Below are 15,170 nucleotides of genomic sequence, written 5' to 3'. Positions count from 1 at the left end.
AAAGTTTACTTTCAATTTTCATTCCTCGCTTTTAATCCGTCTATTGAAAATTTATAAAAATACTATTTACTTTCAAAAATTAAAGTTTTTCTTTTGGAGGTACTGAAATTAAATTCCTTACACAGAAATGTTTCCTCTGTAGTAAAAATAAAACTTTTTCTATAGTATATATCTCAGGTAATACTCAGTATTTTAGATTTTATCTAAAAGGAATTGCTAAAATTTTTGGTCTAGATAATTTCTTTCAATTTAACATCTTCCTCTGATAAAGAAAGAAACTGTTTCTAAAGAGATATAAGCCTTATATGCGGTCATATATATTTTCAAATAATCGATAAAGTGCGGATAAAAGTTTACAAAAAAACCAAAGATAAACTATATAAAGATTCTTTCTTATTTAGATTTCTTTCTTATTTAGAAAATAAGAAAGAAAAGAAAGTGGTTCACCAAATCATAATAATAAATGAAATCGCTACCATTGATTGAAAAATTCCTTGAAATGCTTCACAGACAAATTCAATACATTAACATAAAGTGCCTTTGTTTTTCTTTATCTTTAGATTTCATTGCTTTTACCCCAAGTGTAACAGAAAGCGTGGAAAGTGGAATAAAGTGTTTACCTAGTTGATAAAATGAGTTTGGAGGGGGAAAAAATAAATGTTTTTATTTGATTTTTTTCGCTTCTAAAAATGTAGTAATGGCCTTCTTAATGGCTGCTTCAAAGAATTTAATTCATGCATAAGATGCATAACTTTTTATTTATGCTTTGCGATGAAAGCGTGGAGTGGCTGTATAATGAAGTCCCGTAAGCAAACAAGTCTTGCATTATTGCTCCCAACTCGTTACAGGTCTTTATGCAGTTTTTTTGAAGGACCCTTTCAAAAGTAAATTAAACTATTACTACGCGAAAGATGAATTTTAAAGTTTATACTGCGAAAGAAAAACGCTTTTATCAGAGGATAGTGTGCTATAGTGTAACTCAGAAAAGCTAATTTCTTGCCATATTTCTTCGCTTACGTGCAGAAAATATATTTGAAAAGATGAGACTTGTTTTTATTTTAATATTTTGGAAGAGATTGAATATTGATGTTCTCCACGACAGTTTAGGTTAAATTAGATGTATTTCATAACATAATAAAGAATAAATTTGTTTTTCAACGTTTCGATGAAAGAGGATAAGAAAAATTTTAGAATAGTTATGAATTGCATGTGATTTTTTTATTTATCTTTTAAATTTAAAGCGTATAAGCAAACAAGGTGCCAAAATGTATTCTTTTTTTTTACTTAAAAACTAATAACACTATATTTCTTAAAATATTCAATAGAAATAGCTATATGAGAGCAATAAATATATTCCTATTTAAATATAATACGCTTAGTTTGAAAAAAAAAAGCGTTTGTTAGTTTTCAAGATTTGGTTCTTTCGTAACTAAAACTCATTTACTAAGTTTCCCCCGAGTTTTTATATTATGAGAAATAAGAACAAACATGAATTTCGCAACTTTTGAAATTCTATCAAAATTCTATAAATATCGTATTATGAGTAAGTTTATTTAATAATAATATGAGGAAATATTTAAATTTATGAGGAAATTTTTAAATTTTCATAGTAAAGTTTGAAATCATCAATGTTTATTAAATATAAAGGAATTTCAATAAGCATATTTATGCCATTACAATGTTTAATAGAAGATAATTACATGAAAGAAAATAAAAGAATCAACCTTCTATGAAATAACTTTTGAAAAATAGAAATTTACCAATACCTATTTTTGCATAATGTTTATACATGCGCTAGACATTTATTAATAGATATTAGTACTATAATGCTTCGGCATCTCAGATATAACAGTGTGCAAATGAATATTTATTTTTTACATTTCTTACTTTGCTATTGTGCAGCATTTTCTGGCTTTATTAATTTTATAAGCAATGATATTATGGTAATATATTGATGTCCTCCAGCAACATAAAAATATTCCATACATCCCCCAACTTTAAAATAAAATGAAATTTGCTTGAAAAATTTTAAGGACGCTGCCCAATAAAATAAATGTACTTTGATTCATCTATTGCTCTATGATATTGTAACGCAATTTAATTGGCTACATGGCTGTATATTTAGAGATAACCCTGCTTTTATTGGATTTTATAGAATTGATTCACATTTGCTAACTTATTACATTATAGAAAAATATTAATATTTTTTATATATTAATTACATGAAAAATCTATTTAATAGAGAAAAATTTTATTTAATAGTGAAAAATCAATGATCATGAACTGTAAAACAACGGAATGTAAAGATTGAATGTGAAAATTGTTATTGTAAACCTTTTGATAAAAGTAAAAGAACTATTCGCAATTATTTTACTTCTATTATTCACTAGGAGCTGCGATCGTTGCTTTATCTGAGTTTGTCTGTTCTATATATATGTATTAACAAATAAAACATAGCATTTATGTTTTACAATTTTATATTTAACCACTTATATGTATACACATATACAAAACCAGTTGGAGCTAATAACATTAAATTGGGACAGTAGAGGAATATTTCATTTTATACGTTCATATTGATCTTTTGAAGATCTACGATTTTATTTTGAGTGCTACGAAAAGAGAAACTAAAAGTTCTTTTGCTTCAAATAACAATTCATTAAATTGATACTTGATGTAAAACATACGTAGAGGTTTTAATATAAATTACTACTAAAAAGAAATTCCAGAATTACAAAGGCAAACAATTTTCGAAGGATTCAAATGTCTAAAATTTGTTAAATGTAAAACTAAAAGCACTTTAAAGAATATGATTTTCAAGCTAGTAAGATCTATTTTGAAAATCCGACAAAGTTGCCAGTAAAATAAAGTTTTATTTAACAAATTGAAACTGAAAAGAAAAAAAAAAAGACATTTTAAATATGTATATTAATATCTTAAAAGTGCTACATAGAAAACTAAATCGGACCGAAGAGTTTAAAAAATTGTAGTAATTTTAAAAGTAATTCTTTAATTTAAATTACTGCACATTCATATTAAAATATTTAGTTGTATTTTATATTATGAAAGCAAATATGAAAATATCTGAAGAAAGAAAATTAACATTGATATATAGCATTAGTAATTATGCATTTAATATTTAGACAAAAAATGGAATTGATACAAATTTTGCTCAAATTAATTTTATATGAAATTGGTACTCAAATACTCTTTTTTTTTACTTTATGTTGATGTAGAATAAATGTTTTGAGGTACCATGTTTCAAAGTTAAGACGAAAAAACGAAAAATAATTTTATTTATACGTTACACATTTTAGAAAGGGGTGCACATTTTTAATTGCTCATATAATCTTTTTAGGTCTTGATAAATATGTGTGAAAAATTTTGTTTGAATATGTCTATTAGAGTGGATTTTATTATATTCAAACAAACAAACGTCCATTCATTTTCATATTTTATGAAGTTTTTATAATTAATTATCAATTTATTATTGTAACATATTCGTGCAATACTATTGATTTGTGGTTTTAAAAATTATATCGTATGTTCCCTATGTTAACGAAATATCACTTCTAGATTAGTATGCATTCTAAAAGAATGAATTTAAAGTTCTATTACAATGCATTTTTACTATAAAACAATTAATAAGAAAATCAATATTATTTATTGTAATTACAATTTATAGTAACCTAATTAAACAATAATTAATTATAAAAAAATCACAATTCATTTATTGTTGTAGCATACCCACGGAAAAGAATGTTGGTTTCTGTTCTAAAAAATTGTATAAGATATTCCCCATGTTAACAAAATATCATTTTTAGATAATATACATTTTAAAAGAATGAATATTTAATTCACTTTCAATGAATTTTTGATAAAAAAAACTATAATAAGAAATTCAAGATAATTAATTGTAATTAAAATTTATAGTAACTTTCACTTACAAAAATTTATGTTTGGTGAATTAATTAAATTCTTATATTAACTTGAATGTAGCATACCTGATATAACCAGCTGTAAGTGAATACGATCTTCCCCTGCACTGTTATTGGCAACACAAACGTAAGTTGCGGTATCAATTTTTGATGCTTTATGAATTAATAACGAAGATCGTAAAACTTGAATTCTTCTATTTGACGATAAAGGCAGCATGCGAGTTCCTTCTTGCTTATACCATGTATAAGAAGGTACTGGATATCCTTGAGCAATACAATAAAGTTCAACCGTTGCTCCAACCTTGTAATTATGTTCTCGGCTTCCACTGCGGATTCTTGGTACTTGTAAAGTCGTTGGCTCTAAAATAAAATTAGTCACATTTTAGCTATATAAATATAGAAAAAAGTCACAAAAAATAAGAAGTTTCTAGCAGCTTTAATGAGTGCACAGAGAAATAAATATGATACATTTCCTTTATACAGCTAATTACATGCTAAAATACACCTAATGATGTTTCCACCATTTTAGCTTTTCATTATGTTTTCGCCAAATATTAGCACCGACTTACTATAAATAGTAAAATGTCTAGGCTACGATAAATAGTAGCCAATTAAAGGCGCCACATCGCATCTCTAAACAAGAATAATGAAGCCAATTCTTATCAAACATTATATTGACAACAATTATAAAGGACTACTTAATATCAATAGTAGCTGTATGTTATATCCAAATTTTCACGCCAAATTAAGGGCATGTTGCTTGTATTGTGCTAGTGGAAAGTACCGATAATAAATATTCTCAAAATATTTGATTTTTAAATGGCATTAATGAAAATTAAATGATATTCTACGTTGGATATATATCATCCTATTTATATTACATTGCATGCAACATTTTTTGAATTGCTTAAGAGGTAGCAAATAGTGTTTACTATAATCTTACAATGGAACTTTTGTCATAATCGTTTACTGTTTTCTAATAAAAAGCTGGATATGTTCCTTTTAATTACATAAATTGAAAGCCATTAAAGGTTCTTTTTGAATAATTAAGTACAATTTCCCAAGTGAACAACATTACAAATGATAAGAAAGTGAATCGGGGCTAAACATCATTATTTAAAGTTGAAAAACGGTTTTCAGAAAATCTAAGGCTGAAAATTTTGTGCAACATATCTGAAGATTTATTGTCCAAAATGCATTCAGGTCTATTGCTTAATAGAATATTTGATACTATATGTCATAGAAATATGAATATTAAATCTATTGTACAGAAGAATTATTTTAATTACATTCATTATTTGATTACAAATGACGCTTTCAAGTACTGAATTCAATTAACATCACAATAACAAGTTCTAATTAAACTAACAACATTTTGTCGTATGATCTTTGCAATCGATAGTGCTGAATTGAATAATTTTGAATGTAGGAAATTATCATATAAATTATTATCTGGAAGTTGGAGTTTATTATGATTAGATGCATACGTCCATTATATATAAAAAGCCTGATTATATGAAACTGAAGTAGAATTTTTTTCAACCATATTAGTTTGAGATACATTTTTAAAATTTTAGAAATTTGTTTTTAAAAAATCCTAGATATTATGACGTAATATGAAACTTGTTTATTTTATGTATATATAGTCTTACACATAATTTATTAAATAATTTCGAAGACAGAATTTCCATAAAAATCTTTAATACTAGCAATAATATGTTTTGAATATTTTAAGATAGTCGTCATCAGAAAATATATGAAGGACATTTTTTTTCGGATTGAATTTGGAAATATTTGCGGTTATTTCCAGAAATAAATACATTTTATGCAATCGGAAGGAAAAAAAAAATATTATGTGATAGAAAATTTTTTACTGAAACATTGCTTTTGTTAAAAAAAAAAAAAAAAAAAAAAAAAAAAAAATCTTCCACCAATAACTAATCTTGCAGAATACTGGAAGTTTAATATAAGCCAATGAAACCCATGACGGAAAAAAATGAGGCATGTTGAAATAATGAAAAAATCTGAGTAATGATTACTGAATATAAAAAATAGAGGTGATCAAAATTAATTACCTGTCACTATAAGTTGTCCCCACGGTATGCTAGTAACAGATTCATTATCCATTTCATCCTTGCAAATGCATCTATATTTCTTTTTTCCATCCGACAGGTCTGCTTTTTCTATCATGAGTGAACCATCGGCTATGATTTTGTATTTGCCTGAAAAAAAATGATGTAAATAGTTTTATAAACATAATTTATTAGAACACTAAACAATAGATTTTTTTTATTATTCTCTATTTTTAATTTATATATCATTTTATATATTATGGGATATTAAAAGTAAATTTTGATCATTTTTATTACCAGATGATGAAACCAACAAGTAATCAAATTACAGTTTAATCCAGCAATTGGCTGATGGATAAATTATGTAAATTATTAAAATGTAATGTAAAAACACCAGAATGCAAACATTTATAAAGTTTCAAACATCAAAATGAAGGTGAAAAATTGATTATAAAATACAACTTCACAACCATGGAGGAACTTAGTAAAAAGTGCATTAATATATATTTAGGAACAAAAGTCTTAATGACTATAAAAAATCATGAAATATTTATTACGTTTAAATTTAAAACATATTAATATAACAAAAATATTCCCCATATGAATTATTTGTTATTCAAAGAAGTCAAGTAATTTTTGTTATTAATCGCATTAATTAGAGGAAATATAAAATTTCATCTGCCCTGTTAAAATCATATTTCAATTAAAATATACTTTTAATTCTTTTTATTAATAATAAAATACAAGGTGCAAGATTCTTATATTTATGGTCCCTCACAAAAATAAACATTTTTGCACACATTTTTAAATAGTATCATAAGAACAAACATGTCTAGAGTGATGAAAGATATATCGAGATAGCTATTATATGAAGAGTAACATGGAATAATTTTGTTTTATCGATTCATTCTAAATTTACTAAATTGTAAAAAAATATATAAAGTGAGATAAAAATCACAAAAGGATTACATTAAAAGCTAACAGAAATTTATAAAAAAACTCAATTAGGTTTTGAATCCAATTTGAAATATTGTTTTAATTTTTTATATAAAATAAGTGAATTATCATCTTAACAGATTTGAAAGAACTGTGAAATCAAAGATCTTTATTATTATTATGACCCACTTTACTGCTTGAAAGAATATATTAATATGAATTACATGTTTAAGCATTATTTCATAAATACCAAACAAAGAAATGGATTGTAATTTTCGCGAAAAATTTGAATTGAACATTTTGAAAATAAACAATACAAAGAACGTCTTTAAACGGAAAAAATTTAAACTATAGATTCTTCTTTGTTACTTTGGTTTTCGGATAGTGATTTTGATTGGAGTTGTATGCACATTTCCAAATCTTTCAGAAAATTAATAATACAACAGTGAATAAATAACTAATTAAGCATGAAATATAGATAAATAAAATTCAAAAGATGTTTATGTAAAGTGCTTCCAGATTTTATCTGCATTTTTAAAAATTAATATTGAACAATACACAAACTACAGATGAACAATTACAATAAAATATACTTATCTTATTGAAAAGAAAATACATTTGATCATTTGCAGTTTATTATCTTGAAAATATCATCATTGCCATTTACAATAACAAAAGAACTTGGAACAGAAAAGAATGTAAAACAGACTTCTTTCCCAAGCAATTTAACTGAACAATGCAATTGTAGTAACTACATTGAAAACAACAATTCTGATAAGCTTTAGGTTCATTTTTCAAATTCTATTTCCATCAGAATAAAAGAAATATTCGAGATCGTTATCTTTAAAAGAATATTTTAACATTAAATTCAGATATTTTTGTTTGTCAGACCTATTATATACGTTTCTGACAATATTTTCGAATTTCAGTTCATAAATTAAACATTCCGTATTCTTTTATTTTATGTTATATTTTATTTTTGGATAAAAGTGTGCTTATTAAATATATCTAAAAACAATCACTCATCTACTTTTAAAATAATGGCTCATCTGCCTATGATTAGAGTTTTTCTTACTTCCACGTATTCATAATTGAAGGGAAAAAATGGTGCAGTATAATCTTTTAAAACCTTTTTATAATTTTTTTAACGATTTTTCCTTTCAGTGAACAGACAGGCATTGTAAAATTCTTAAATGTAACTGTATAGATGCTTCATAAAATCTAGATTTGCTAATTTTATATACCTCAGAAAAATGTATATGTATATATAATATACTGCATTCTAAATAATTCAAAGAATATTTATTAAAAATCGAGGATGTTTTTAAACATCTAAATGTTGAACAATATGTAATCGTTGTATTTCCAGGTCGAATTGAATTGATAAATTTTCTTTGATAATTATATAAAACCAAAATAGTCCAAGCATACGTATAGAAAAAAAAGAAACAGAGATTAATTCTATAATAATATGAAAATCCAAAAGATATTTATAAGTATATCTTAATGTATAACCTGTGAATTCCAGACAAAATCAGAATAATGAGATAAATATTTAACGGTGAAATGTACGCAACTAAGATTCGATATAAACCTTTTGCATACCTTTTTTACTATACAAGAAAACATTTTTAGTTGAATTTAAAAAATTCAATTCAGTGTTGCAATTTGTTTTGGAAGTTAAATTATTAAAAAGATAAAAATGATATCATTACAATTACTATCAAAATAAAATTTAATCATGACTACAATGTTTTACATGCAAATCTGATGATAAGCATTATTTCCTACTACCTATAATAACATCTATAATGTTGAACTCATGAAAACCGAAAACAAGATACTAAAAAGAAAAATGTATAAATGGATAGAATATCACAGAGCATTGCTCAATAAGAAGGGAAATATCCTACTTATATTTGAAATGTTATGCTTTTTCTACATACTGGTCAATGAGAAATAAGCTATATACTTATATATATATGTATATAATATGGTACATGTAATAAACTGGTAGTTATGCATTATTTATTACCAGTGATTATTCATACTCGCCAGTGAATTAAGTGGTATTTATGGATAATTAAAGGACTAATCGCATTTACCATAATATATATATATATATATATATATATATATATATATATATATATATATAATCATATTATTATATGCAATTATGCGAAGAACAAGAAAATCAATTGATTCTCTAAGAATTAAAATGAATGAAAAGAAAAAAAAAATTACTGTGAAAATAATTGTATAGAAATGAATTATGATAAAAATATTTATGAAATTAAAGATACTATTGGACAAAAATGTATGTTCTTTTCGACAGTGGACTCTGAAAGAAGCGAATGTATAAATTTTAGTTTTTTGTTTTGTTTTGTCACCAAATATATGTTTCTATTCACCTCAAAAAAGATTGTAAAATGTATAATTTAATATAATGAGTATTTGAATCGAGAAACGTTTAAAAAAAGTATACATTTTAATGACTTTCTTCAAAATGACATTCCAATTATATTTGAATACCTTTGAAAAACTAAAGATGTCTTAATTTTTGTAGAAATTAAAGAACATTCACAATAAAGATTAAAATAAAGATTTTAATAGATATTATAATATATGGTATTATTTTATGTTTCGAGTTCTTTTAGAAAGTTAAAAGTAAATTCTAAAATTCTTATAAAAAATTCGTTGAGTGAGCATAAAAATAATTTGAAAAATTAACATTTCATTGGAATTATAAAAGGATGTACAGTCTTATTCCAAATAAATTATTTTAAAGTGATAAAGAAAAAAAAAATAGTCGTCTGGAATATTTGGAAATTAAAAAAAAAATTATACTGCTTCTTATTTTTTTAAAAAAATAATGTGTTTATATTTAAGTGATTTTTTAAAGATATTTGATGTGATTATATTGTAATAAATATGCATAAAAATGTAATGACATCTAAGTGAACCATACAAAAAGTGTCTATTAAAGTCTATTGTCCCCTTAAAATCACTTTGTAGTGATATAAACAATAACATCATAAATAAAGGCCTTTCATTAAATTTATATAAAGTATAAACCTTACATTTATTATAAAAATGACATTCATAAATTATATTTTGCTAAATAACAAATTTGTAATTTATTCATTTATTCGAATTGATTATACAATTGTATTCAAATCTATAAACACATTTAAAATAAAACAAACAAGCCATAAACCATAACGCTGTAATTACTCATTTCCTGACATTTTGTTAAATAGTATATTCTTTATTTATTTAAATATTTCATTACTTATTTAGAGGATGAATACAATCCATTAAATTCCACAATCATTCTAGAAATATAAAACACATCAGTGTTATAATGAATTAAATATTCCATTACTTATTTAGAGGGTGAATACAATCCATTAAATTTCACAATCATTCTAGAAATATAAAATGCATCAGTGTTATAATGAATTAAATATTTCATTACTTATTTAGAGGATGAGTACAATCCATTAAATTTCACAATCATTCTAGAAATATAAACGGCATCAGTGTTATAATGAATTAAAATGGATGGAACTTAAACTTCCTTTTTAACGATATAAATTTTAGATTACAGGTATTACTAGCTTGAGTCATCTCGTGTTCTCTGCACCTTAGAAACTGCAGTTTCCTCCTCCTCTAATCTACGGTGCTCTGATATAAATTTTAGGGTGGGCTGCAGGAGATTTAAGCTAACAGTTTCGCCATCGTCGTAAAGATAGAACTGAAATCTGTGCTGGTGATTTAAAATGTGATCAAGATTGCTAAGCGCAATAAACGGAGACTTCCATGTGGCTCATGGGAAATTATTTGAAAATCACGGAAGTTTACCTGGAAACGATTTTTGAGTAAACCCTAGACGCGTTTGCGAAAAGTTATTACACTGTATTATATACGGATCAATATAAAGTTTATTTAAGTTTCAATTTTATCAGATTTTGTTTTATGATGCGTTTGAAAATGCATGGAAAAATTTGTGATTTTATGTACCATGGTGACATTATTTTGGCTTTCTCAAAATAATTTTTTTAAATTGTTTTTTTTAAAGCATATACTGATATGTAAAGTTCATAAGGGTGACTAAAAAAGCAGTTGAAACAACCAAAATTTGGTAAAATACCTATGGTATTTTTAATATATACTTGTTGATAGTAAAGAAACAGTTTTTAAAAAGCAACAGTAAAATTTTTGGAACCATTCTATTTCTGCCTTTCAAGTATACATTTTTTTTTTATCTAAATGCTTTTTTTAGCTCCAGAATTTCAATTGTTCCAAAGTAGCATTTGAAAACTTATAGGATGATATTTAGTCATATATAAATTGTACCGTATGCAAGCCACCTTCATTGAAAGATTAAACATGTCATCAACACTAATAAAATTTATAATTATACTTGAAATTAAAAACTAAATTATTTTGCATATCTGTTCACATATTTTTTTTCTAATTTTTATAAAGAATTTATTGTCTAAGTAATGCTACTGATTCTACGATTAATATTAATTTTAACTATTTTTATTTTCAATATACTGAACAATTTTACTGACACTTTACAATTTTACTGATTCTGCCTCTAGTAAAAAGCTTTGATGATTTCATTTTCCAATAGTCACACTTGGCGATCAGCTCGTTTGTCAACGTTAATGGTAGATAAAATTTTAAATAAATATTTTATATATTATTTTCATAAAGGCTTCCACAGCAAAATATTTTTAAACTTTAAATCATTAATAATTATATAGCTCATACTTATTTAGAAATCATACACCATTCTATTCATTGAATTTCTAATTCATTCCCATTATATGTTTGTATATCCCCAATGTTGTATCATCTGCCCAAAAATTTGAATTTGAATTGATTAAATTTCAACTAATGTAAGAATTCTTTGATTAAATCAAATATGTGTTTTAAAAATATGAATACAGAAAATGAAATCGTATAGTACTCAAATCGTATAGTACTTTTAGACATTATGCTGTATCTCGAAACAATGTTCAGTAAAAAATTTTCTGATCAGCATAAGAGTAATAAAATGCTTTAGTTACTAAATATGAAATGGCAGCTGAAATTATTTTCGAATCATTATTTAGCTCAAATTGCAAGTATCACAGTATGATGCCTATTTTATAGTTCGATTATTGTGTTCAATTTTTCACAAAAAAATTTAATATTCGAAATAAAACATATAAAAAAACAAAACAAAATTGTCAGAACTAGACAATATATATATATATATATATATTACTGAAATTTACTTTCTATTATATATATATAAAAAATTATATATATATATATATATATATATATATTACTGAAATTTACTTTCTATTCAAAGACATACCAAAATTTTGCGTCTCAAGCAAACTCAAATTTCAAATACCAAATTATAAACTTTTTGAATCAGGATAAGTACATATTTTTTTTTAAAAAATGATATTTAAGGGATTGTGCATTTAGTTACATTTGAAGGTCAAAAGATATATGTATATGTCCAACGGATTCCAATGTGTATATATTCATACATGTATATACCTGAAACCTATTATCATGGTTAATTTTCTATGTAAAAATCCACCGGCATATTTTTACAGCTTCATTTATATTAGGAAAGTGAATTTCTAATTTCTTTTAACTTACGAGAGCAATATATGAATTTCATAAAACAAAATAAAATATTCATTCGTTGATTTTACGAATAAAAACGCGGAATGATATATAAGTTTTACGATTTATTTTTCATACTTTTCATACATCAATTTTTCAGAATGTGGCTCTCAAGAAAGCCAAAAATACTTCAATTTGTTTCATTTTTTAAAAGCTGTAATCATTCTAAACTGAATCCAAATACAGACGTTGACAAATGTGATTTCTTTTGCCTTATCCTCAATTTTCATCCATCATGTTTCATCACTGCAATGGATTGATTGCAACTTTTTCTTTTGTGGAACTTTTCCCACGATCTTCAAATTTTAGAACGATATTGATACTTATCTTAAATGCACGAAACTTTTTATGCTGCAACGTACAAAATTTTACCATGTCGATAAATTATAAAGTTGGGTTTTCCATCCCACTGTAAATTTATTTTATGTAAGTTTATTACGAAACTAAAAGTATTCAAAATTATTTTCAAAGTTTTAAATTCTACAAAATTGTTGAATAAATTAGTGTTGTTTCTTTATGAAATTGAAATTTATTGACGTTTTAGTATATACTTATTAAACACAGATAAAAATAATATCTGAAATTAAATTAATGACATTTATTTATTTAAAATTTATGATTTATGTAACTGTTATTTAGGATACAGAAATAAAATAATGAATAATAATTCAGAAGAATTTATATCAAATAATACATATATAAATGTAAAATTCTTAAACGTTTTAGTTGAAAAATGGATTGTACGTTCTTTCTATTTTCAATCACATTAAAATGTATTTAAAAATGTAATAATTGTATGACTTTATATAAACCAAAAATCTTTCCTTCTTTGTAAATATCAGACTGTAGGTATAAAAGTACTAATAATATTTTGGTACTGCAAGTAATTTAAAACTTTTTATCCATATTAATAACTTATCGTTTATGATAATCAGCTGATTTTCTAAGGATATGGCTAAGATTATTTTAAGTTATATCGTCTATAGATAGCATCATATTCAAAATATTTCCATATTACCAAATATTGAAACCGTGTTCTTATTTCTCTTACAAATTCCTTTCATTATGCATATGAATATTTCTAATGCAGAGCAAACCTATAATATCATAGCGATATTAAAACTGTAATTGAACAGTTCGACTTCAATTACAATTTTCGAAATTTCGTGGCATTGTAGCTTCACTTTTTTATTATAAATTACACAACCATTCTTTAGTTTCTATCAATAAAAATAATCACCATCTAAATATCGATGCAGGAATGTAAAAATCTAAATTTCAAAGCAACAATGTAATATGTTACTGGAAATTAAACAATTTTGTTAAAATCCGTCAAAGTTCAGAAAAAAAATAACCTGACTAGTAAATTGCAAATCATGCTATCAAAAACCAATTTTTTTTAAACTTTTCAAATGTTGTTGAATCATCTGTGCGCTATACTATTACAAGTTATCTTGAAGAAAATAAAAATTTCGGCTCAATTTTTAATTGTTTAAAGTTTTAAAAAATCGAGATGTAAATTCCCTACCTCTTTCGCATATATATATATATATATATATATATATATATATATATATATATATATATATACAATATTTTTCCAAAATATTACTGATGAAGTGACTTTTAATTCAATAAAATTGATTTCAAAAGTTGTGCTAAGTCTTTTGGAGTTTTGACAGTTTTTCTTGAAATGTGCATATTTTCCAAAAATAGATTTAATATATTCAATGAAATTCAATTCTTTTCATAGTTTCACTCAAATATTCAATCATGTGTTATATTGTTGAATAGTTTACATGCTGAATCAGAAAGCGAAATTACTTTTTTTGCAAAAAATAATGTTCGATACGAATTGAATATAGACAATGATAAATTACTCAGGTATTTAAAGTATTTTGACGATATGGGACTCGGTTCCATTAAAAAGTTTCCTGAACCAAGACAAGCTCTAGTCTATAATAAGTACATTGTTGAATTTTATCTGCTCATTTTACTCGGCTAAATATAAAAGCACTTTTTTGTTACAGCTTATTATATTAGATAACCATTTAGAATAATAATTACTTTATTATAGAATTCTTTTCTATCCAATATATGAACAGTAATTAAAATTTAAATATGAATCACCTAACTGTAATTCTGTTAATTGAATTATAAATTAGAAAAGTACATCTTTGGAATTAAATACAAGATATCTTAATCAAATGAAAGTACCAAATGACTGATAAATACACCAAATTGAAGAACGAACAAATATGTGCAGGCTATAAAACATGCAATATTAACATTTGATACAAAATAATTTATACTGTAAATAGATTAATATACAATGAATAATTTCTTTAAAACTATTTCAATGACGTTGAAATCTCAATATTAACAACAGTTTCTTAATTTTTAAGATATATTAAGCGTTATATAAAGTAAAATACATAATTCAAAGTAAAATTTATTGAATCATATTTAAATAGGCAGTTTTATGCAAGGCTTTCGCCAGTGGATATCTCGCAGAGTGACA

The 15,170-nt window shown here is 24.5% G+C and overlaps 1 protein-coding gene across 4 annotated transcripts in view; it reads right to left on the bottom strand.

Annotated features, from left to right (window-relative positions):
- Positions 1-15,170, bottom strand: part of LOC129981948 (cell adhesion molecule DSCAM-like) — a 627,118-nt gene that overhangs the window by 405,781 nt on the left and 206,167 nt on the right. For all 4 annotated transcript variants that reach the window (XM_056093016.1, XM_056093014.1, XM_056093015.1 and 1 more), the window contains exons 4-5: positions 6,014-6,160; positions 4,005-4,298 (exon numbers count right to left, since the gene is read on the bottom strand). In XM_056093016.1, the coding sequence (XP_055948991.1) occupies positions 4,005-4,298; positions 6,014-6,160 (441 nt within the window). The remainder of the gene's footprint in view (positions 1-4,004; positions 4,299-6,013; positions 6,161-15,170) is intronic.

Source organism: Argiope bruennichi, chromosome 8 (genome assembly GCF_947563725.1).
Source record: "Argiope bruennichi chromosome 8, qqArgBrue1.1, whole genome shotgun sequence".
In the NCBI taxonomy this organism is placed as follows: Eukaryota; Metazoa; Arthropoda; class Arachnida; order Araneae; family Araneidae; genus Argiope; species Argiope bruennichi.
Note: the sequence above shows the minus strand (reverse complement) of the source record. Positions and strands in the feature narration are given on the sequence as shown.